Source organism: Staurois parvus, unplaced genomic scaffold (assembly GCF_062004578.1).
Source record: "Staurois parvus isolate SC_StPar_1 unplaced genomic scaffold, SC_StPar_1.0 ptg001328l, whole genome shotgun sequence".
Classification (NCBI taxonomy): Eukaryota; Metazoa; Chordata; class Amphibia; order Anura; family Ranidae; genus Staurois; species Staurois parvus.
The window spans coordinates 3,040,396-3,062,606 of record NW_028319124.1 but is presented as its reverse complement, the minus strand read 5'-3'; the positions used below and the strand labels follow the sequence as shown (position 1 = coordinate 3,062,606).

Genomic DNA, 22,211 nt, shown 5'->3' with positions numbered 1-22,211 from the left:
CAAGATCCTGAAAGAAAGGGAGATTGAATGAAATGTTTATTCTGGGCTCAATTATGTTTTTTTTTTTGTTTGCCAGTGTCTAATCGTAATCTGGGTGGTGGTTTAACTTGGCGGTTAATGACCTTGCCCCATTGCCCAAAAAATTATACGAAATAAATGTTTTGGACAGGAGAAGAGTTGGAAGCTATAGACCTAAATAATGGGTTCAGCTCTATCTGAAGCCGCTAATAACAATGACTAAGCTTTTTCTTTGCTTGGTGGTGTGGCATGGTTTTCTTAATTGCCCACTTTCCAGGGATCGTGACTGGGCTTCTTCTTTTGATCCTGGTTTTAGAGTTTGTAAAACATATTTGAACTCCTTGGTAAAAAGACATCCTTGGAAGTAATCAAGATTAGCATCAGATGGACACAGCTCACCTGAATTGAAAAACAATCTACAGTTTATTGTATTGCAAAGGTTTGTGTTTGCTGTGGTATAACACAGCACTAGTTACCTCAGAAAGTTACTAATTATTTTTTACAAACATATCAGAGTTTTCCAATAATGTAAAATCTTTAATTCATATTTGTATTAAATGTTACTACACCAAAAACTGAAATGACAACCACCTGCTACCTTCCTGCATCCCATGCCGGTTCAGCAAGGAAAGGCCAAGATTTGAACCATCTGTGGGCAGGCTGACTGTACCCAAGTCAATTGTTGAACGACTTGGGTACAGCCACCTGTTGGATCTTTCATGTGATTATTACCTCCAGCTATAGCTAGCAATAATCACTGTGTTCTCCTGGCGAGGACAACCCCCTTCCCCCCCATGCCAGAAAAACACAATAGCTCCGCGGGAAGGATTCCCCTGACTGTGTTGATGGGGGAATCAAGCCATTTCTTTCCTGCAACTCGTGGCTGCAGAAAAGAAAACTGTATTATCTATTGCTTGTAACTCCAGTGTTGAGATTACCTCAACCCACTCTAAAGAAGGTGTCACTCTTGCACGCTGAATTCCAAATTATTTCCCTATACCAAAAGAAATAAAAAACAGGATTTTTTGGCTTTTGTCAAGGCTGCATCAGAAGGATTTAACTGTGAATTCTGGTGGAGACAGCCCACCTAAAATCCCAGTTCCATTCAACTCTTCAGAGATAAGAAGCTAGCATATAATTCAGTGTAACCACCACCACCTAAAAACAGAAACTGGTTTGGTTGGTGGGCGCCATCTAAATCAGCTAAATGTGTTCCAAGGCTTCTAGTTTATTTTCATGAAAATGCAGCTACAGGGACAGAAAAAAAGCCTGTCTTCTGCCAGCATCCTGCAGAGAATGGCCTTTGCTCTGTATTGAAGCAGTGGCCTCTCAGCAGATGCCCCTGCTGAATCAGTACAAGAGCTTTCCAATTAGGAGGGAGTGTAAGGTTTGTCGACTGGAATAAGTCTTACTCAGCAGGGGAGGGTTTCAGACCTTTGCAGAGAGGTCATTTGTTCCACACAGAACAAGGGTCTTCCTCTACAGCATGGCGGCAGGGGACAGGATTTTCTACTCAGGCTGTGACTGCTTTCTAGAGAAAACAAACTGTACAACTGAACAAGGATTTTTTTTTAAGTACCTGGAATATATTTAGCGGATTTAAACTGAGAATTAATTTGGGTATTAAAGAACATTTATTACAGAACTCATATCTTTATTTTATATTTTGAGTAGTTGCAGAATCTGCTTTGCACAGAAAACAGAACATGGACCCCATGCAAAGCTTTTACTGCCTGATTTTTTGGGACCCATTTTAAGTACTACATAAGAAGTTCAAAAGATAAAACAGTTACAGCCATCTCACCTGCATTTCAAAGTGTAAATGTTTCCAACAAATTTCACCAATGATGTCTGTGGAGGTCTTGGTACCAGAGAAGGCACAGGACGTGCTCTTGCAGGTGGTCGTGGCTCCTCATTTTTGGCGAGTGGTTCAGAGACAGTATCTTCCCGAGAGGGTGGAACCTCAGGTGTTTTAGGGTGACGACGCTCAACTTCTGCAGACATAGAGATACATTGTTAGATATCATAGAATCCCTAACCCATGTAAGTAAGCCATCCTTACATCTATGTTATCCCGTGTGTCATACTTACTTTGCACATGTGGCTCAGCTGGTTTTTCAGGGATTACGCTTTGTATTGCAGCACTGTGTTCTTTCTCGACCACCTTCCCAGGGGCTGTAGCTGGGCTTTCCTTCTCTGGTCCTGGTTTTGGACTTTGCAAAGCACGTTTGAACTTTTTAGAGAAAGGACGCCCCTGGATGTAATTGAGATAGGCACCAGCCTTCTGGGGTCTCTGCTTCATCCATTCTCGGAGCGTTTCAATTGGGGAACCATTGACACACCATTCGGTTACACCAAATTGTCGAAGGTGGGCTCTTGCATGGCTGGCTAAAGCCTTCCGATTCTCAAAGAACAACCCACAAAGCTCACAGCAAGCCTCCACTGGTTGAATTTGATAAGGACAGAACAGAGAGAAGAAACATTGTGGCATAGAAAAGAAAAATGTTACAAACAATGTACTACACAAATAACATAGTCATGCTTCAAATCTGTAACTTACTGCTTGTGACTGTTTTCTCAGGAGACGCCTTCATCTTGACTTTGAATGGAAGCTCCGTCTGAATATAAGCCTTGGGCTTGCCATCTGGAGAAAAAGACTTAGGCTTGGGTTCACCTTGCAAGAACAATTTAGGTTTATTTTCCCCAGGTATAAAAGATCTAGGCTTTGCATCACCTTGCAAATATGTTTTAGGCTTGCCTTCGCCAAGTATAAAGGTCTTGGGTCGGTTTTCACTTGGCAAAAAGCCCTTTGGTCTTCCTTCTTGCATAAAAGTCTTTGGTCTCCCTTCTCCACTTTGCAAGAATGGTTTTGGCTTACCATCACCATAAACAAAGGTCTTGGGCTGGCCCTCCTCTGTAACATAGGATTTTGGTCTACTCTCACCCTGTATGTAAGACTTAGGCTGGCTACAAGTCTTTGGCTCGGCATTCATATAGCCCTTTGGCTCGGCATTCATATAGCCCTTTGGCTCAGACTGCGTAAGTCTAGGTTCGTGAGGTGCTGGTCTCTTAGTTGGTATTGGTGAAAGAAAACTGTTGTGAGGGCGCCCAGGTGCTGAAATTTGAGTATCTCGAGCCATCACTGATGGCCCAACACCAAGAGGTGAGAGTCTGTGGGACGGACTGGGTGGTTCATCCTCCCCGCGAGGTTCCATTTTGATGTTGGAAACCTGCTGCTGTGGTGTCTCTGGGTGCCTCTTATGTATAATTTCTCGTAGAGTGTCAATCGGTGAACCATTCACATGCCATTCTGTTATACCCATCTGGCGGAGATGTGAACGTGCATGACTAGACAGTCCCTTGCGGTTCTCAAAGAACTCATTGCAGAACTCGCAGCGGATGTCACGGGAGGGATCTGACTGTGAAGCTATAAAATACACAAAATTTGGATATTAAAAATACAACAAAGTAAAAGGCACAAAATGATGAAATAAAAGCAGAAAGGCAGGAATAAGGGGAAAACCAATACGAATGTTAGTAGACTAACTTGCCAGAAATCACACACAAAAATGCAAGATGAAACAATCTCAAATGTCTAACAAACCACATCAGCCATGCCCACAATAAAGTCTCTATAGAACAATAAGAAGAATACACAGCTGCTGGCTAAAGTTACACAATGGTTCTCCGGATGGCCTTTAAATACTGATGAGAATGAGCATTCCAGTACTACACATCTACCACTTACAAAATGAAAGAACAAGCCTTTAAAATAAAATAAAATGTTTGCATTACAGAAAACATGTAAAGTAAAGCACGACTATCCAAAATGCTCAAGATATAAAGGTGTACTTGGTGTGTTCCAGTTCATCCTAGTATACTGAACTGTACTGGAGTCCAAACTGTAGTAAACACTTGCCTAACTTTGATCACAATCCACAGTCAAATTACAGAAAGGAAAGGTTTGCCTAAACAGATTTCACCAGAGACACTCCAATGGACTAAACATTTTGCTAGAAGTAAACAGCCTTGTTGTCAAGAACAGGCAGCTGTATATGTGGAAGGCTTAAAAAGAACACATTGTACTTGCTCAATATAGCATGGCAACTAGTAAAATAGTACAATCAATAGCAACTTATAAAGAATGTTTGGGACACACTACTTATTTTCAAAGCAATTAGTGACATACAGGAAACCTGTAAGCAGGGTACCACTTCTGAAACTTGGTTGTCACTGGCTGCAATTCTCTCTCAGTCACGGACGTAGACAAGCATGTAGTCAGTCCAGGCAGAGGAAGTTGGAACACCAAATTCACATTATTATTTTGGGTTAGCTTGACAATAAGCAACTATGTTTTTTTTTTGTCAAAGTAGAGGTCTCAGGAGGAGGTTTGCTGGTCATGACAAAACATGGAGGCTGCCACTGCAAAGCCCTAATTCTAAAAATGTAAGTTGCCTGGCTGTCACATTGACTGTTGCTTCAGCATGGGTTACTGAACTACAACACATATGGAGAAAAGAATTTCCCAAGCTACATACTTATGGTGCATACTTGCTCTGTGCCAATGACTGAAAGTGCTGTAGTCAGCGTATCATCATTATAGTCCGGAAATTAGCTCACTCTACAGGTTTATTTTAACGTTGAAAGCCATGAAGTAGAGGCATCCATCTTTGAAAATTAGGGAAATCTATCAGTTGAGAAGCTTTTAGGAAAATCACTCCTTCAGTCGGCACTCAGTCCTCAGTTTAATAAACTACAGCAAATGAGGTGCAACTATTCTTTTTGATGAGATTCAGGACGTTTCCTGTCGTCAAATTAAAGACTATAGTGAGTGTTACAGTTGTTCTTAAAGCAAACGTGTCACAACAAAAACAGGAGTCTACCATTGTTGACCAAACAGAGTCAGAGTCCTTATATGCATGTTTGTCCTAGGGCAGGAGTGTCAAACTGGCGGCCCTCCAGCTGTTGCAGAACTACAAGTCCCATCATGCCTCTACCTTTGGGAGTCATGCTTGTAACTGTCAATCTTGCAATGCCTTATGGGACTTGTAGTTTGGCAACAGCTGGAGGGCTGCCAGTTTGACACCCATGTCCTACGGCAATGACTGAATTGCCAGAAAGCCAACATCGTAAGATCAACAATGGAAACTTCCATATTTTGCTTGAGACATATTTCATTTAAGTACAGACCCAAAAGGTGATTTAACAGGTTGCTTCACCTTTGTGCATTTGTGACAAGTACACATTTAATGCCAAGCAGCTTGTCAAGACAAACATTCAAACACTTTTGTTGCTAAATATGTGATCCCAAATTCTGACCAGACAAGTAGGCTAATGACACATGAAAAAAGGCTAAAATAAAGCTTTAGAGGAAGAATTTCTGCTCAAAGGTTACACAGCAAAATGGGTTTGTCATTTAAGAAATTGGAACATAGCACTAAAGCCTAAAAGACAATCACACACAATCTCACCAGCTCACTGCTGATGTCAAGTCACACCCTTGATTCTTAAAGATGAAGGGGTTATTTGGGAAAGCCAGGAGTGGTCTGAATTAAATATATGAATGAAACAGACAAAATGGGAAGCAATGAAGATGAGCAAGCATATGAAGAGCTGCGGGTCAGTGGCCCACTTACACAAGTTTAAAGGTGAGAGCTCGGACGGCCACTCACTGGCCGGGTAGGTAGGAAGCCGAGGAGGCTTGTGTTGCATTGCCGGAGCCAACCCGCTGTACGGGTGGGACCCGGATGGGGAAGCGGGAGGATGATGTGAGAGTAGCTTCTCCGAGCTGGGGCCTCCGGTTCTGGTGCCTGTTCTGGGACAGGTCCCACTGGCCAAGATCTCCCGCAGGGTGTCGATGGGTGACCCGTTGACATGCCACTCTGTGACGCCCATCTGGCGCAGGTGGGAGCGTGCATGGCTTGACAGGCCCTTTCTGTTTTCAAAGAACTCGCCGCAGAACTCGCAGCGGACTACTTCCGAACTTGGGGCTGGAGGAGTGGATGACAAAAACAATTGCTGTCTTTAGATTACTAACTTCTCTGCTTTAATAAAATGAGGGTGTGCAGGTAACACATAGGACTGCCGCCTGCATGATGAACTTCATTTAATTTCTACAGTGACTGCATGTTTCTATACACAATAATGTGTCTAGAAATGCACATGCAAACAACTTGCTATGCATTATAGCCATTCTGATGTAGCCAATAAAATGTATCATCTTTAAAAAGAACCCTTCAAACTTTAAAGTGATTGTAAAGATGAATTTATTTTGCAATTAAATAAAAAAATATGTTAATATACTTACCTACTGTTGCACAGAGTGTTTCTGGACCTCCTCTTCTGGAGTCCCCCACTGGGATTCTTCTCTCATTCCTGCGGGTGCCCCCTCAGCAAGCAGTGTGTTGAGGAGACACTTGTGCCTGCACACACACAGTGCCAGTAAGCTCCATCCCCTCTCACTTCTCACAGGAGTTTGACTGGTAGCAGCAGGAGCCTATGGTTCCACACCTGCTTGCGTCTCCTATGAGACCAGGAAGAGGGGACAGCGGAGCTGCAGCCATGCAGCTGGGACAGCACTGGATCGTGAAAAGCAGGTAAGTGTTTAGGAATATGGGGGAGGGACAACAAGTAGTAGAGAGTTTTCTACCTTAATGCAGAGCATGTATTAAGGTTAAAAACCATTTGCCTTTAGAACCACTTCAACCTAAAAACTTGCCTAAACTATCTCAGCAGCCTAACAGCAGCTGTACGCTCTTCCTGGGTGTCACTATGTTATATAATGATGTAAGGCTAAGGGGGAAACTGAGACCAGTGACTTCCTGGTCCTCTGTATCTCTCACTTGGTAGTCTGTTTGGCAGCAAACCTGGGAAACCCTATCAGTGGGAAGAAACAGAACCCCATCACCAGCCATTTTCAATGCCATAATAGGTCTTATTTATTTATTTTAATATTATTTTTCAAGGTTAGGCAGTGTAGTATACTAAATGGATATAGAGCCAGTGTGACTTACCAGCCAAATTCCTTCCAGCTATCAACCACTCTGTCTTTCTGGTGGAGTGGTATTAGCTGATGGGCTTTTTCAATTATCATTCTAGACACCTTTTACTTAGATCAGGGGTCTCCAAACTGTGGCCCGAGGGCTGGATGTGACCCTTTGCTACCCTTTATCCAGTCCTTTGGGCACTATTCCTCCCACTGACACCAACAATGGGGCAGTACTTCTTCCCATGAAACCAATGATGGTCTACTATTCTTCCCACTAATACCAATGGTGGGGCACTACTCCTCCTTCTACTGACCAACAACCCTGAGGCCATGTATATTGTCACTGATGCTGGGGCCAGGACATTTTCTATCCTCACTGGCCCTAATCCGGCTCTCCTAAAGTCTGAAGGACAGTATACTGGCCCTTTGTTTGAAAGGTTTGGAGACCCCTGGCTTAGATGTATGTGTGAAATTAACAATTCAGTTCAATAATATTTCTGGACAGATGCTTGGAAGACACGGTGTACAATCTCTTAAAGGGAACCATTCTGAGTAACCAAAATCTTAAAAGGACTAAGACTAGGCATCACAATGTGTCTACAATTGAATGTGGGGAGTTATTCCATCTCCTCAGTAAAAACATTGAGGAGTATTTATCAAAATATTCAGACAAAAGTGTTAACACAACAAGCTTTTGATCAGTATTATGTGTACCCCATGGGGTACTTTTGTACCTTACAGAAAATTCACAACAGTTCAAAATTTTAGTCAGTGAACAGCTAAGCAGGAATAAGTACAGTCTATTAGCTATATATAACATTAGGCAAAATAGGATTTTTGAAAAACCACCGCAAAAACTTGTATTGGAGTCCCTTGAGGGACACAGGAAGTCTTAACCCTTTGAGTTATACTGTCACCTGTAGGAGAATTGGGCACTGGCAAACAGAAAAAAATGTAGTCCAGCCCAGAATAAGCCCTTCTACTACCAGCATTGTTCAGTTTTCAGGCAAAGCAGTACTGAAATCATATTCAAAAACACAGGGATGGTACCTGTATCCCTCAATGGACTCCAAGAAAAGGATTTTTTTGATTAGTACAAAAATCCTATTTTCTTTCTTGTGCATTGAGGGAGAAAGAACGACTTTAGCCTTTGGAATTTCCACAAGTAGTCCAACACCAGCAAACACTAACAGAATCATAGGGGAAAAAAAAAATCACATGAAGCCAAATCATCTACGTGGAAGGATTTAGAGAGCGTGTGAACAATAGACCAGGTGGCAGCAGCAATATGGAAACAGTTCCTTGATGCTGAAAAGCCCAAGACGCACTCACAGACCTATTAGAGTTCATCTTGACAGGAAAAGGTGGAACCAAATCCTTGAGACCATAAGCCTGAATGATGGTCTACCTGACCAACCTAGAGATGGTGGAATGAAAAACGCGTATACCCTCTCTGGGTATATCTGGGATGACAAAAGTGAATCAGCCTTTCTGAAAGAAGCAGTGGCGGAGAGATAGACTCTCACAGCCCAAACAACATCCAGACAATGAAGGAAAATGTCCATATGTTAAATAGGAACCAGACAGAAGGAAGAATGAAATCCTAGTTTAAGTAAAAGGAAGAAACTACCATAGGAAAGGAAGAAGTCCTGGGCCTCAATACCATCTTGTCCCTATGCAAAACCATAATACAGGATAAGGCTGCCAGCTCGGACACTCGCAGAAGTGATGGTTCCAAGAGAAACTACCTTATAGGTGAGAGTAGAGAGATAAATGTCTTTAATGGATTTAAACAGCAGATTCTGAAGAACAAAGAGAACCAGATTTAGACTCTAGAGCAGGGGTGGGCAAACTTTTTGACTTGAGGGCCGCAATGGGTTCATATATTGGACCCGGGGGCCGGACCAAGAGTAGATGAATGATGTGTATGTGTCATCCATAGTAAGTATAGTAATATTCCCCCATAGTAAGCATAGTAATTAATCCGCCATATAGTAATTCATCCCCCATATAGTAATTCATCCCCTATAGTAATTCATCCCCCATAGTAATTCATCCCCCATATAGTAATTCATCCCCCATAGTAATTCATCCCCCATAGTAATTCATCCCCCATATAGTAATTCATCCCCCATAGTAATTCATCCCCCATAGTAATTCATCCCCCATAGTAATTAATCCCCCATATAGTAATTCATCCCCCATATAGTAATTCATCCCCCCTATAGTAATTCATTCCCCATATTAATTCATCCCCCATATTAAGTCCCCAAGTCCCCCCTGTGTCAACTTACTTACCTTTGCTCCGCGCGTTCCTCTCGCCGTGTTCCCGCGCCGTTCTGGTCTTCAGGGCGGAGTGTGAGAGGAGCCTAGCTCCCCTCACGTTCGTCACGCTGCCCCGCCTACACACATCCTGACAGCCATCCTGACAGTATCACTCTCCGCGGGCCGGATTAAAAGGTCCGCCGGGCCGTAGTTTGCCCATTGCTGAGTCAAACCCCCTTGTAACGTATTATCTTTGTTCATTTATTGCAATTATTCTTTAACATTCTTTTAGATTTAACTACTTATTAGTAATTTTTCTTTTTCTATAAAAAAGACTTTTGCTTGTTTTAGAACTTTTATTGTTATTATCATCATTATTAGAGCACTAGGCAGATAGAAGGAACCCACCTCTTGCTCCCTATCTCTTTCCACAGACCAAATCCGTGAATTTCACTTACTTTAAGCAACTTACCTCAAGCCACAGTCATGTAATCATCCAGCGCTAGCTCTTTCTCTCTGTTTACTTCCTGAATGGGTTCTTCTTCCATGAGTCCACGTTGCTGATGTGGACAATTTCCACTGGCTGGCCAGCAGAGGGGACCTAAAAGGATCCAGAAGAGGACTAACATCAGACCAAGGTGAGGGAATGGGACCAACCAGCAAAGGTTAACACAGGGCACTGGATTAGCTCCCGAGGTACAGGTGCCGCTGGCTGACAAAGTCCACCTGCCAATTGATTACAACTTAAATGTATACAACTGACAAGATTGGAACATGAAGTGCTACTCAGGAAAGATTCCAATCTACCTCTTATGCCACAGTGAGACTTGACGTAGCATTGTATGACTAAATCTGGATCGGATGACATTCCAATAAAGATGGTCCAATGCTGCAGAGACAGCCAAATAACCCTTGGTTCCAGGATGCTGATTGGGAGATGAGAATCCTATGTTAACCAAGTTGCCCGCACAGACAGGGTGCCAAGGACTCTTCTCCAGCTCAACATCCATTGTGAAGATCCTTTATAAAGACATGAAAGAGGGACTTATTTGACTCCAGAACCGAATTCCTGAGCAACCAAGGTAGAGGCAACCTGGTCCTTGGTGAACAGTCTGTCCAGAGGCCAGATTGACATGTGCCAAGATGACAGAATGTTGCATTGTAGATTCCTGGATTGAAATTTGGCAAATTAAACTGCCTTGAAAGAGACTACCATTAGATTCAGGACTCTTATGCAAACACTGAGAGTTGGATGGCCTCTGGACTAGAGTTCTGAAGTCGGAATGTCTAAACTTCTCCTGTGGTATAAGCACTTTGGCTGAGCCATGTCCAGGACTAGACCCAGATACTTCCAAGGATGAGTTGGTTGCAGCAATGCTTTCTGAAGGTTCAGGATCTAGCTGAATTGCTGTAACATGTGGACACTCAAAGTCATGCTCTCCCAACAGAGCCCACGCCAAAAGTTTCCTCAACGGGAGGTCACCAAAGTATCTGACAATATGGTCACCATTAGAGCGCAGCAGGGCTAGTACTAGGGCCAGCACCTTGGTGTATTCCTGATGTGCAGATGAGTGCCTGAAAAAAATAAGTTAGTCTTTAACACCACAAAGCTAAAGAAAAGAAGTCTATTCTCCCAGGACACCAGCAAAAAAAATTAGAAAAGCTGGTAATAGGAGTGGTCATCCTGGGATGACCTACAGTTTTTGTTTGCCATTGTCCAATTCTCCTGTAGGCAGCAGTATAAACCCAAGTGCAGACTTCCAGTGGAAGGACGAGAAAAACATATACACCCATAAAAACAGCTGGTAAAATATGTATACGGATGAGTGGTGAATGCTCAGCCTTTTCACTTTCAAAACCATTTTCTTCCAATTTTTTGCACACATCAATGCACAATTTACACCTAAAGAACACATTAAAAAGCCTTTACTGCTTATCAATTTAGAGTTAGCAATGGATGGTTTTAGAATTATTGAGTTAATTCTGGCATGCGCAGTCATACCTAATATTTGCATTGTGTACATTGCCTTTCATTTATTTTTTATATTTTAGGGTTTTTTTTTAACTTAACTTTAGTCATCACAAGTGATAGCATAGTGCAGATGATAGGTTTCTCTTTAAGGAGACATCAGAAGTCCATTGGACCCTTAGGGGTTTATTTACTAAAGCTGGAGAGTCCAAAATCAGACTCCCTTCTGCATAGAAACCAATCAGCTTCTAACCTCAGCTTGTTCAATGAAGCTTTGGCAATGAAACCTGGAAGCTGATTGGTTTCTATGCAGAAGGTAGTCTGATTTTGGAATCTCCAGCTTTAGTAAATAAACCCCACAATGTCACATCTACAATCTGTTGAAGTTGACCAAGCACAGACTGTGTTTGCTCAGCTTCCTTTCTGGCAAGGGAGGCCAAGGTTTGACAGCCCTAAACCTGGAAGTGCTCAGAGCTGAGTGATTCAGGGTTTATACTACCCCAGGGGAGATCAGGGAACAAATATTCACTAATCTCTTGCCACTCTCCACCCTGACACCTGTCATACAGGTTTCAGGCACACAGGATGAACAAGTAAGCCACATAACCTGGAAGGGGGTTAAGCGAGGCTGAGGGGGTGGTGGGTGGCACATTACCAAATCCCTTCTACAAGTAAGTCAGCAGCCAGGAGTAAAAATGTAAGCAAACACCCAGCTGCTATAGCAGTTTGGAGTCTGGTCACATGCTTGCCCAGCCACAAACGTAACAGTTACATTGGCCACAATGAAAAGGTTAAAATTGATTTGAAGCAGTTGGGGATTATATCAATGGGCAAATGCAGATTGCTTTTTACATCAGTTAGAGATCATTCGGAATTCGATGCAAGTCCATTGGACATGGTTCGGCCACTTTTGCATTCCCATAAGACTTGTATGGGGAGTGAAGCAGTTTTGAAAGAGATAAAAACCCATACATACCCAAATACAGGCCTTTAGTTTTCACTGCTTAACCAAACTCAAGCATTTCGAACTGGTCACAGATTGGTGGTGATAATAAAACATGTAGTCACTGTAGAGATCAATATCCAGCAAAATGTAAAGCTGCTACAGCAAGTCAATGCAGTCATGTGGTAAAACTGCTGCCACAACCGTATACACAAACCCTTCGAATATTGAAATCACTGATCAATAAGTAACAAACATTAAAGTAAACCTGTCAGCCATACTGAACGTATAAAAAGTCCTGCGTAAGTACACGCACTACAGTTAAGTGAAAAAACTTTATTAGCTATAAAAATGTTATCTGCACTCCAAATGTATTACTAGGGACTTGACTTCTCTAAGCTCTGAGCTAAGGCATGCCTCAAAAAACCTTCACCCAGTAAGATTGTCCTTAATAGCCACTGAAAGGCCCCTAGTGGACGGGCCATAACAGCTAGGCAGGACCTAAATTTAGGCTACTGTTAACAAGTTAAAAGCAAAATCAGAGAGATACAAAGAGGTGGGTTTTCTGACTAATAAGATACATTGTGGTACCCAGGATTAGGCAGGACTTTTGTTTTAAAAGCAAAAAAAAAAAAGGACAGGTTCACTTTAAAGTTCTATTCTACCTGCACCTGTAAATAAGTGTGTACATACTGGAGCATAGTGCAAAGGACCATACTAAATTGATGAAAAAGCAAAACTGCGTGCAAGTGCATCAAGGAAGCAATGCAGTGAGAAAGGCACAGCCGAGATGATCTAGTAAGGCCATGCAAGGCAAAACTGACATGTAGAGTGTGTATGATTTCCAGTTTTAAATGAGTAATTTTGCAAAATCAAAATAAGAACGCCTTCAAGCTACATCCACCAGCAGAAAGACTCGTGATAACCACAGCTTCCAACTAACTAGAAAAATAATTTCTTTATATGTATGTACCTCCCTTCTCCTGTTGCTTGAAGGGCAACTCTACCAAAACCTCAATATTGGGTAGGTACCAACAGGCTGAATCGACCAGCAGTATCTTATATTTTTTGGGGGTTTGTTATTGTTGTTTATTCTAATTTATGAAAAATCTATCAGGAAGTGTCAAAAAAAAAAATTTGATTTTGTAAGTTTGGCAACTAGGAATTTCGGTGGACATTTAAAACCACTGAAGTCCCTGACAGCCGTAAGAATCCAGCACATGATTCAACTTGTCAGAAGCCATATCACTAAAGTATCAGTCTTTAAATAGACCAACTTTAGCTGCCAAACTCCTAAAGATTAATTCAAAAACTGCTTCTACACTGACAGACAAGCTACCATGGCCAATCTCAAGAATGTGCACTTCCTAACAACTTATGAAAATTTACACCGATCTTGCTGAAAAATTTCTCCATGCAACAAAGCCTTTATTACTAGGCCACCACACACTAGAGATGCTAGCAAGGACTTGACAAAATCTAGTGAATTTTTATAAATGTATATTTATAAAATAGCCAAGGAGAAAAATACCATTTTAGAATTGAATTGCCACTTAAATCTGAACTCCAGGCATGAATTGTATTTGCATATTTACATTGGTCTAGCTTGGACTAATGTAAATTTACATATGCCATACCTCTTGAGATCCTTGCAGAATCTGGAAATCATTGTAGTAGTTTCTCTTACTACAGTGATTGCCAAGGTCTTCTGGCTCCCATACCGTATAGTGAATACCGGGAGTCACTTGCTTGGCATGGACGCCATTTTTAGAATGTCTTGCACTTTTCGCAATGAATGGAAGGTGTTCCAAGCAGGACCAATGTAACTATGCAATACACAACATACCTGGAATTCAGCTTTAGTAGTGTATTTATCCACATCAACTTTAAAACATTAAAATGTAATACAAATGAATGGTTAATTGTAAGGTGTACTCACAAATAATTCTGCAGGTCTGAATAATGCAGCCATCTTATCTAAGGACTGGTAAGCTGCGATATATATTACATTTTTGTTCTTTGGTTTAGGTCTCCTCTTTAACTGAAGTCCCCTGAAAATGTGCAAAGTGGCACCAGGACAATACAGACCTCTTTTCTAAAACTAGATTTTTTGCAAGCTTTTGGCACTAAAATAATTCACCCTTTCAGACCCGCAAAGTGGTCAAGTAAATGTATTCTTTGATCTCTCTTTTACCAGAAAAAATGTAAGATGTCCAAATTAGAATTTACTTTTCACATCAACAGAAATCTAAGTCCAGTTCCTTCAATTTACTGATATTTAAACTCTATACTGAACAAAGAATACTGCCTGGAAAAAAGCATATAGGCCATTATGTATGAAAAGAATATTGCACTACCGATAAAATAATTAACTTCCAGCTGCTATTAATGCAGCGCACAGTTGAAGATTAAACATGGGCTCAGACTGGATGCAAAGGAAATGATCTTGTTAGCATACTTTTCATACATCTGACCCCTAAGGCAAACACACCACTTACTGTGCCAAGATTTCAGAGAGATTACAACAAAACTATCACCTGAAAAGATTTCAGAGACTTAAAACGATTGATATAGCATGATGGTAGAGCTGGGGTAGAAGGTACGAAGTCCAGCCCCTCAGGAAAAAAGTTAATTTACTCTTTAGGCAAGCAATGCGGTTATTAGTCGAAGAAAGGAGCAGATTAGTATGAACACAATGTAACAGGGGAGTGTCTAGAGATAATTATGTGAAACACAAATTTTCCATATACATGCACAAACCAAAAACAGTACTCCAAACAAGCAAAGCATGAAAGTCCAGTAAACCTACTTTATAAATGGGTTCAATAAAAGCCATTTAGCAGATTGCTGGATTTATTTGGAGCCAAATCTCATCAGAACTAAGAAGATAAATATCTGATTTTGTCGAAACTCCCTGCTCATTGCCAAAACAACAATCAGCCTCTATTCATCCTGATATGGCCAGTTACGAAAACAAAATGTTATAACAGAAAGGTCTCTTTTTTTTTAGAGCACAAAAATGGCGTGGTCACCCTTCGCATCTTAGATCTACACAATAATTTACTAAACTCTACCAAAAAAATATTTGTTTTGTAAAAAATATGCTTGCATGTTTTGCAATTGGGCTTGCATTTCAAAAATCTTAGTTAAAGCTGAATTCTAGGCAAAAAAAGACACAATGTAATGCAGCTCTGTACTCATTATACATAACTTTTGTTATTTTTTTAAGAAAGCAGCACATAGAGACAGGAGAGAAGCAGCACATAGAGCCAATCATATGTGCTGCAGTGATGGGGGGGGGGGGAGTGACAGAGAAGAGTGTTCTGTTTCTCCTGTCCAGTTGCAGGGCAGGGAGGGGACCTGGAAGTGAAACTGCAGCAGCGAAAGACCAGGTCCCCTCCTTTGCAGGACAGGTTTGTAACTGTGGGTCAGAGCTGTGTAAAGCACGGGACTGGAAGGACAGAAGTGCAAATCCTTTGGCAGGTAAAACAGCTCTCATGTATTTCAACTGTGTATTTGGCAGTTTGCCTGGAGTTCAGCTTTACTATACATAGGCATTTATGGACAACACTGGTGAGTTCATATAGATTTACTGGTCCTTTCATGACAGTTCAATAACATGCTATGTCTTCTGCCACTCATTTTTATGTACAGCTGCAGATATGTAACCCTTGCAAAGTATGTACAAAATCACTATTTGACAAAGCAGTGTTATATAAATGAAGCAGACCTATACTCAAAGTTTTGATAAATGTTACAAAAAATACTCAGGCATCAGGAATTATATGTATGAGCAAAGTATAAAATCTGAACTGCCATGTAGCAGGTCTCTTGGCATCCTAATTCAAGGTTGCGTGACCTCAAACTGGCTGATCTCAAGACCAACATCAGATTTATGGAGATGACAATGACCATTTGTATGAAAACCATGCTGAAAAGGAAATCTCTTTAAAACCAGAACCACCAAAGTGCATGTTTTCTTTTTAAATTTGGACTGCAGATTTGACAGTATAAGCTCACTGGAGAACATAGTAATTTTCCTTTGAGCACACTTCTCATATAACAGCTTCCTTGACAGAACACAACATTGATATCAGTGCACAGTGGTGGCCACTGCAGGTTTTGCTTGTGACCCGAAAACAGACTTATAGCAATAATCAGGCATGTTTCTTCACTCCACCTCCCGGTTTCATTTTGGGGAAAAGCCACAAGTTTATTTATGGATGGCCCCACCAGCTACAAACACCAACCTACCTTCCCTTTGTGGTGGGCTGTCAGGGCCAGCAAGCGCTTCTCTGCTGGCTTAAACTATCAGAATCATGAACTTACATTTTAATATATTTTTTGTTTCATTCATTGACGGACCCAGGTTCTCTTCTCTTGATATCCATAACAGATAAAATTTTATAGCGCCATCTAAAAGGAGTAGGACACTAGGGAGAAAAAAACTCAGTATCTCCTATGGGCAGTCCTCCCTTGCATGAAACCTCCACTCACTACATAGGTCACCAGTTTTTTCTGCCTAGTGTTTACAAACGGCTTCCCCACCTGCTATGCAGGACAGAGGCTGAAGGGATTCCGATCATTCTGGTGTGCCTGGATTGGCCTTGGTACGTGGAGTGGCTGGTTGCAGATGCTCCCTAGCGGCTGCCTCTTCAGGAGGATCTTCAGTCCCAGGGTCCACTCTTCCATCCTGTTTTACCGTCTCTGGCTTTGATTGCATGGCTATTGAAAGCCAGGTTCTGAAGGAAAAGGTGTTGTCCGGTTCAGGGATCCACACATGTTGAAGGCTCACAAGTCTACTTCTTGGAAGACATATCATTGCACCTCTAAGACTGATGTCACCCATCGCAAAGGTCTCGGGGTTCACCTGCGTTCATTTTCAGTAGCTTGGGTGCTGGCCTTTCTCCAACAGGGTGTTGATCAGAAGCTTGCACTGAGTACCATTAAAGGTGAAGTCTTTTTTCAATGGCCCTTGGCCACGCATTCTTTAATTTATACTTTTATTCAGGGGTTTGACATGTAACCCCCCCCCTCTCCCGTGTGTTCTCAGTTGTCACCGTGGGACTTCCTGCATTTGGTCCTTCCAGTTCTCCACAAACCTCCTTTTGAGAGCATTTGGGATATTCCCCTGCTTACTGTCTCTCAGAAAGTGGCCTTCCTGGTTGCCACTACGTCCGCTCGTCAGGTGTCAGAGCTGGTGGCCTTGTCATGTAAGCTTCATTATCTTGTGGTTCATAAGAACAAGGTGGTTCTTCGTCCGTCTCCCTTCTTTCTTTTGAAAGTGGTGCTGGCTTTTCACCTGAATGAGGTCATTGTCCTTCCTTCCCTGTGCTCTCAGCTGTCACATTCTAAGGAAGTGGTATTCCACTCCTTGTACGTGGTCTGGATTATTCGGGTGTATTTATCTGCTGCAGCCTCTTTTTGTGCTCTTGGGCGGTCCAAGGAAGGCCATGGCAGCCTCTTCCACCGTTATTTCCCATTAGATTCAGCAGACTATTGTTCAGGTACATGCCATTAAATGGCAGCTGCCTCCCTTCCCTGTAACGGTGCATTGCACCAGGGCAGTTAATGCCTCGAGTGTAACAACATCAGACACCTGTGTCTCAGGCTTTCAAGGCGGTGACCTTGCCATTTGTGCACACTTTTACAAAGTTCTACAAAGTTGTTTTGGCATCCTCGGATGCTAGTTTGGGCCGAAAAATTTTGCAGGCTGCTGTCTAAAGTTTTCATGGGCCCCTTCATGTCAGTTCTGGGGTTGGCATGTTTGCCTAGTTGCTTCTTTTTCTGGTTTATCCACCCCTTGTGATTTTTGTACTTACTGTAAAATCCCTTTCTCTGAGTTCACCGACGGACACCCACCCTTGGAGTTTTTACTTTTAATACTGCTTTATTACAAACTAGTGACCAGGTGGGGAGGCAATTTGTGAACACTAGGCAGAAAGAACTATGCAGTGAGTGGGGGTTTTATACAAGGGAGAACTGCCTGTAGAAGGTGCTGACTTTTTTTTCCTAGCTAGTGTTTTACTCCTGGTAGGTGGCAATATAAACCCTATCTGTTATGGATATCACGAGAAGAGAAGCTGTGTCCGCCAATGAACTCAAAGAAAGGGATTTTACAATAAGTACAAAAATCATGTTATTTTTCATGAATGTGTATTAAATTATTCCTAATAGTCTATTTGTTTCATTCCATAGCTTTTCCCTTGGTTGCACTGCTTCCAGTAGTGTATTTTTATGTTAGAGCTTTTATCCAATCGTATTTCAGCCATGATGGCCATCATGTGTTGCCAGGGTCAAATAATTCTGCCTTGAGGTCTTCAAAATCAACAGTGCTGGCTCCTGTAGCTTACAGTAAATGGCAATGAAACTGCTGCTATAACTAATCAGATTTTCAGTTGGTGACACCGGGGCCATCTAGCAGGCGTACAATAACTTATACCAGAAATACAACTGGACATACTCGATTTTCAGCATTAGCCTCCATGGCGATAGAAAAGAACTTATTGTTGGAACTGAAATGCACAGATAACCTGTACAACAGAGTAACTGAAGTCTTCTTGAGGAATGAAAGAAGGATGGATTCTCTGTACAAATAATCAGTAGTGTTGGTGAGTACAGCGGGTATAGAAAAGAATCACCAACCTTTAAAATAATCACATTTTGTTGTCTTGCAGCCTGAAATAAAGACAGACACAGTTTTTGTTTTATCTAGCTGTATTTACTGGATACTGTAACTTATAACATCCAAGTGAAAGATATAACACCAACACGTCAAAAAAAAAGGAACAGAATCACAGAGTTGGAAAAAGGATCACCCTCTTGTGTCAGCATTTTGTTGAACCACCTTTTACTTTGATAACAGCTTTTACTCTGCTGGGACATGTCTCTACTAACTTTGCACATCTAGACTTTGCAATATTTGCCAACTCTTCTTTGCAGAACTGCTCGAGTTCAGTTAAATTTTATAGTGACTGTATGTAGACTACAGCCTTCAAGCATTCCACAGATTTCCAATGGGGTTTAAGTCTGGGCTCTGACTAGGCCATGCAAGGACATTCACCTTTTTCTCCTTCAACCACTGTGTGCTCATTTTTGCTGCGTGCAAACCTTCTTCCCGTTGACAACTTTCTGGCAGAGGGCAGCAGATTTTCCTAAAAAATTTGATGGTATTTTGTCCCATTTTCCCTTCTATCCTGAGAAGTGCTCCAGTCCCTGCTGCAGAGAAACACCCCATAACAGGATATTATCACCTCTATGCTACTCTAGGAATCATGTTATTTTGATGGTGAGCTGTATTGGATTTCCTCCAGACATATCGTTTAGTGTTGAGGCCAAATAATTAAATTTTAGTCTCATCTAACCATAACACCTTGTTCCATGTGGCCTCAGAATCTTAAAGGTGAGTTTTGGCAAAGTTCAGCCATGACTGCATATGGCCTGTCTTACGAAGTGGCTTTTTTCTTGCAACCCTCCCATACAAGCCACATTTGTGGAGAATTTGTGATATTGTTGTCACATGTACACAATGACTACTCCTTGTCATAAATTCCCTTCAACTGCTTCAGAGTTGCTGTAGGGCTCTTGGTGGCCTTTCTGACCAGTTTCCTCTTGGCTCTTTCAGTTTAGAGTGACGTTCTGATCCAGGGAGGGTCTGTGTTGTGCCAAATACCTCCCACTTATTAATAAAATACTTCACTGTGCTTCTAGGCATTGATATAGCCTTTGCATTTTTTTTCGTATCCATCTTCTGACTTGTGCCTGTCCACAACTTTATCCTAGAGACATTTTGACAGTACTTTCTCACCCATAGTTGACTATTTGCTTCAGTTGCACTACTGGGGATTGAAATGCTCCAGGAAAGCTCTTTTTATGCTGAGCTAATCAAAATGATTACAGCTGATCAGTTGAAAGTCAAATGACTTTGTGTGCCATTGAGAAGATGATTAGCTACACCTGAGTTTAGGAAGAAAGTGATCCTTTTTCCAACTCCGGGATTCAATTTTTTTTAATTTTGTTCTGACATGCTGGTGTTATATCTTTCACTTGGATGTTATAAGTTGCACTGAGTAAATACAGCTGGATAAAACAAAAATGGTGCCCGTCTTCACTTCAGGCTGCAAAGCAACAAAATGTGAATATTTTAAAGGGGGTGATTCTTTTCTATACCCACTGTATAATGCATTTTATTTACATTTTTATACAGTCAACTCTGGCTAACCCAGGCCCTGCTTTTTTCATGCTGAATTAATTCAGACAGGACATCACTGAAGGCCTAGGTGTGAAATGCATGGTCTGTCACTGCTTTCTTTTGCTCCCCTACAACAAGCTTACAGAAAACTAAGAAGACTCTTTCCCCACGTGAGAGTGTGGGGAGCATGAGGGGCCAATCACCATATTCAGTAATGCCAAATGGAAGAAAGGTTCGTACGTCAGATATGCCCCCTATTTCTATAAGTCCTTAGTGGAGGAGCAAAGACAAGGCAAGTTGAGCTGGGGACAGTGGCAGTTTATTAAAGTCTTGAATAGAAGCATACTTTTTTTTTTTTACTAAATTGGGGAAGTATTAGAAACTGTTGGTGTTTAGAGAATATGTCAACCCAACATTTCATATTCCTGATATGTGCTTGCTGTACCATGTACTTGTATGAAAAAGCATTCCATTCTTGCTGTATTGCTTCTTTTGTATGAAATCCCTGGTGTTCTAGTCAGTCCCATCCTTTCCTATGAAATACTGACTACACTAGGAATGAAAGTACAGCATGGTCAGTTAGCTGGCTTTGTTGGAAACTCAGCTTGCTCTCTTCCAATGATCAGATGTGTGCTGACATCCTTTCCACCCCTTCACTGGGAAGATTTGTGTGCTTTGGTTTCTTCTCCACTATCTCGCTATGCAGCTGAAAACAGAGGGTATGTGATCACTTATGAAAAAAAAGGCAGTAAAGATGTATGTATAATGTTTTTTATATGTATACACAAATGTTTTGCCTTTCATTCCTATTTTAAACTGATTTGATTTGGGTTGATTTACAAGACGAGGGTGTATATATATATATATATATATATATATATATACACATACATACATACACATATATACACATACATACTTATACTGTGTCCATCTTTCCAAGTGACAGACTCTCCTTTTCCCTTTGTTTCACAGAAACAGGAAATAGCAGGACACCGTCCCAATTCTTGGAAATTGATAACATAACTGACAATTAAAAACGGAACGTCACACTCTAAGTCAACACTGACTATTTTTAATGCTTATTCTGCTAGCATTATTAAATAGATGAATATGGAAGTATGTCATATTTACTTGTTTTAAAAAAAAAAAATTTTTAATTTCTTCCTGGTTTCCAGGTCTAGGCAAATGATGTCATACATCCCAGGAGTCTTCAGGAGGGGAGGGGTTTTCTCAGCTAAGCACAGCCTCCTGCCTGCATGGCTGAGCTAAGGGCAGATGGATTCCAGGGAGTAAATACTACATGAAACATCTGCCCTTACTCAATTTTTGCTAAAGGGGGTTATCATAAACAGTGTGTATGAATAAAAATAGTGGCAGAAGGAAAGTAACAGATCTAACGATCCTGTGTTGCTTATTTTACTTAGCAAAGTAGGCTATAACAAAATGACATTCAATAATCAGGTAATCTGATAAACCACACATATAATTAACTTGTTTCCCCTTGGTGATGTAGCCTTCCTTGCTGCATTTGATGCACCTGTTGCTGGATTTCACTCTAAAACAGCCTTTCTCAAGCTTTCTATAATGGGGGAACCATTGAAATAGCTTTCAGGACTTAGAGAAACTCCACAAAAAATTATACCCACAGCTCATGGTAAATAATCAGCAAGATCAGTAGGTTGTAGAAAAAGAATGAGGTGCATCCCCCCATCTTTATATGACAAAAATCTATTCAGTACTTATCTTCAAATTGAAACAATTATCAATAATAGCCAGAAAAGAAACACACACACTAAAAAATATAGTGACCCCTTACATTGGTGGTCATTGTAGG

General features: G+C 41.3%; 1 protein-coding gene across 4 annotated transcripts in view; it reads right to left on the bottom strand.

Annotated features, from left to right (window-relative positions):
- Nucleotides 1-22,211, bottom strand: part of LOC149436934 (protein Wiz-like) — a 129,899-nt gene that overhangs the window by 12,221 nt on the left and 95,467 nt on the right. For 3 of the 4 annotated variants that reach the window (XM_089661259.1, XM_089661261.1, XM_089661260.1), the window contains 4 exons: nt 5,655-6,008; nt 2,579-3,445; nt 2,110-2,460; nt 1,823-2,012 (listed from right to left, as the gene is read on the bottom strand). In XM_089661259.1, the coding sequence (XP_089517385.1) occupies nt 1,823-2,012; nt 2,110-2,460; nt 2,579-3,445; nt 5,655-6,008 (1,762 nt within the window). The remainder of the gene's footprint in view (nt 1-1,822; nt 2,013-2,109; nt 2,461-2,578; nt 3,446-5,654; nt 6,009-22,211) is intronic. The other variant, XM_089661262.1, reaches the window with a different exon arrangement.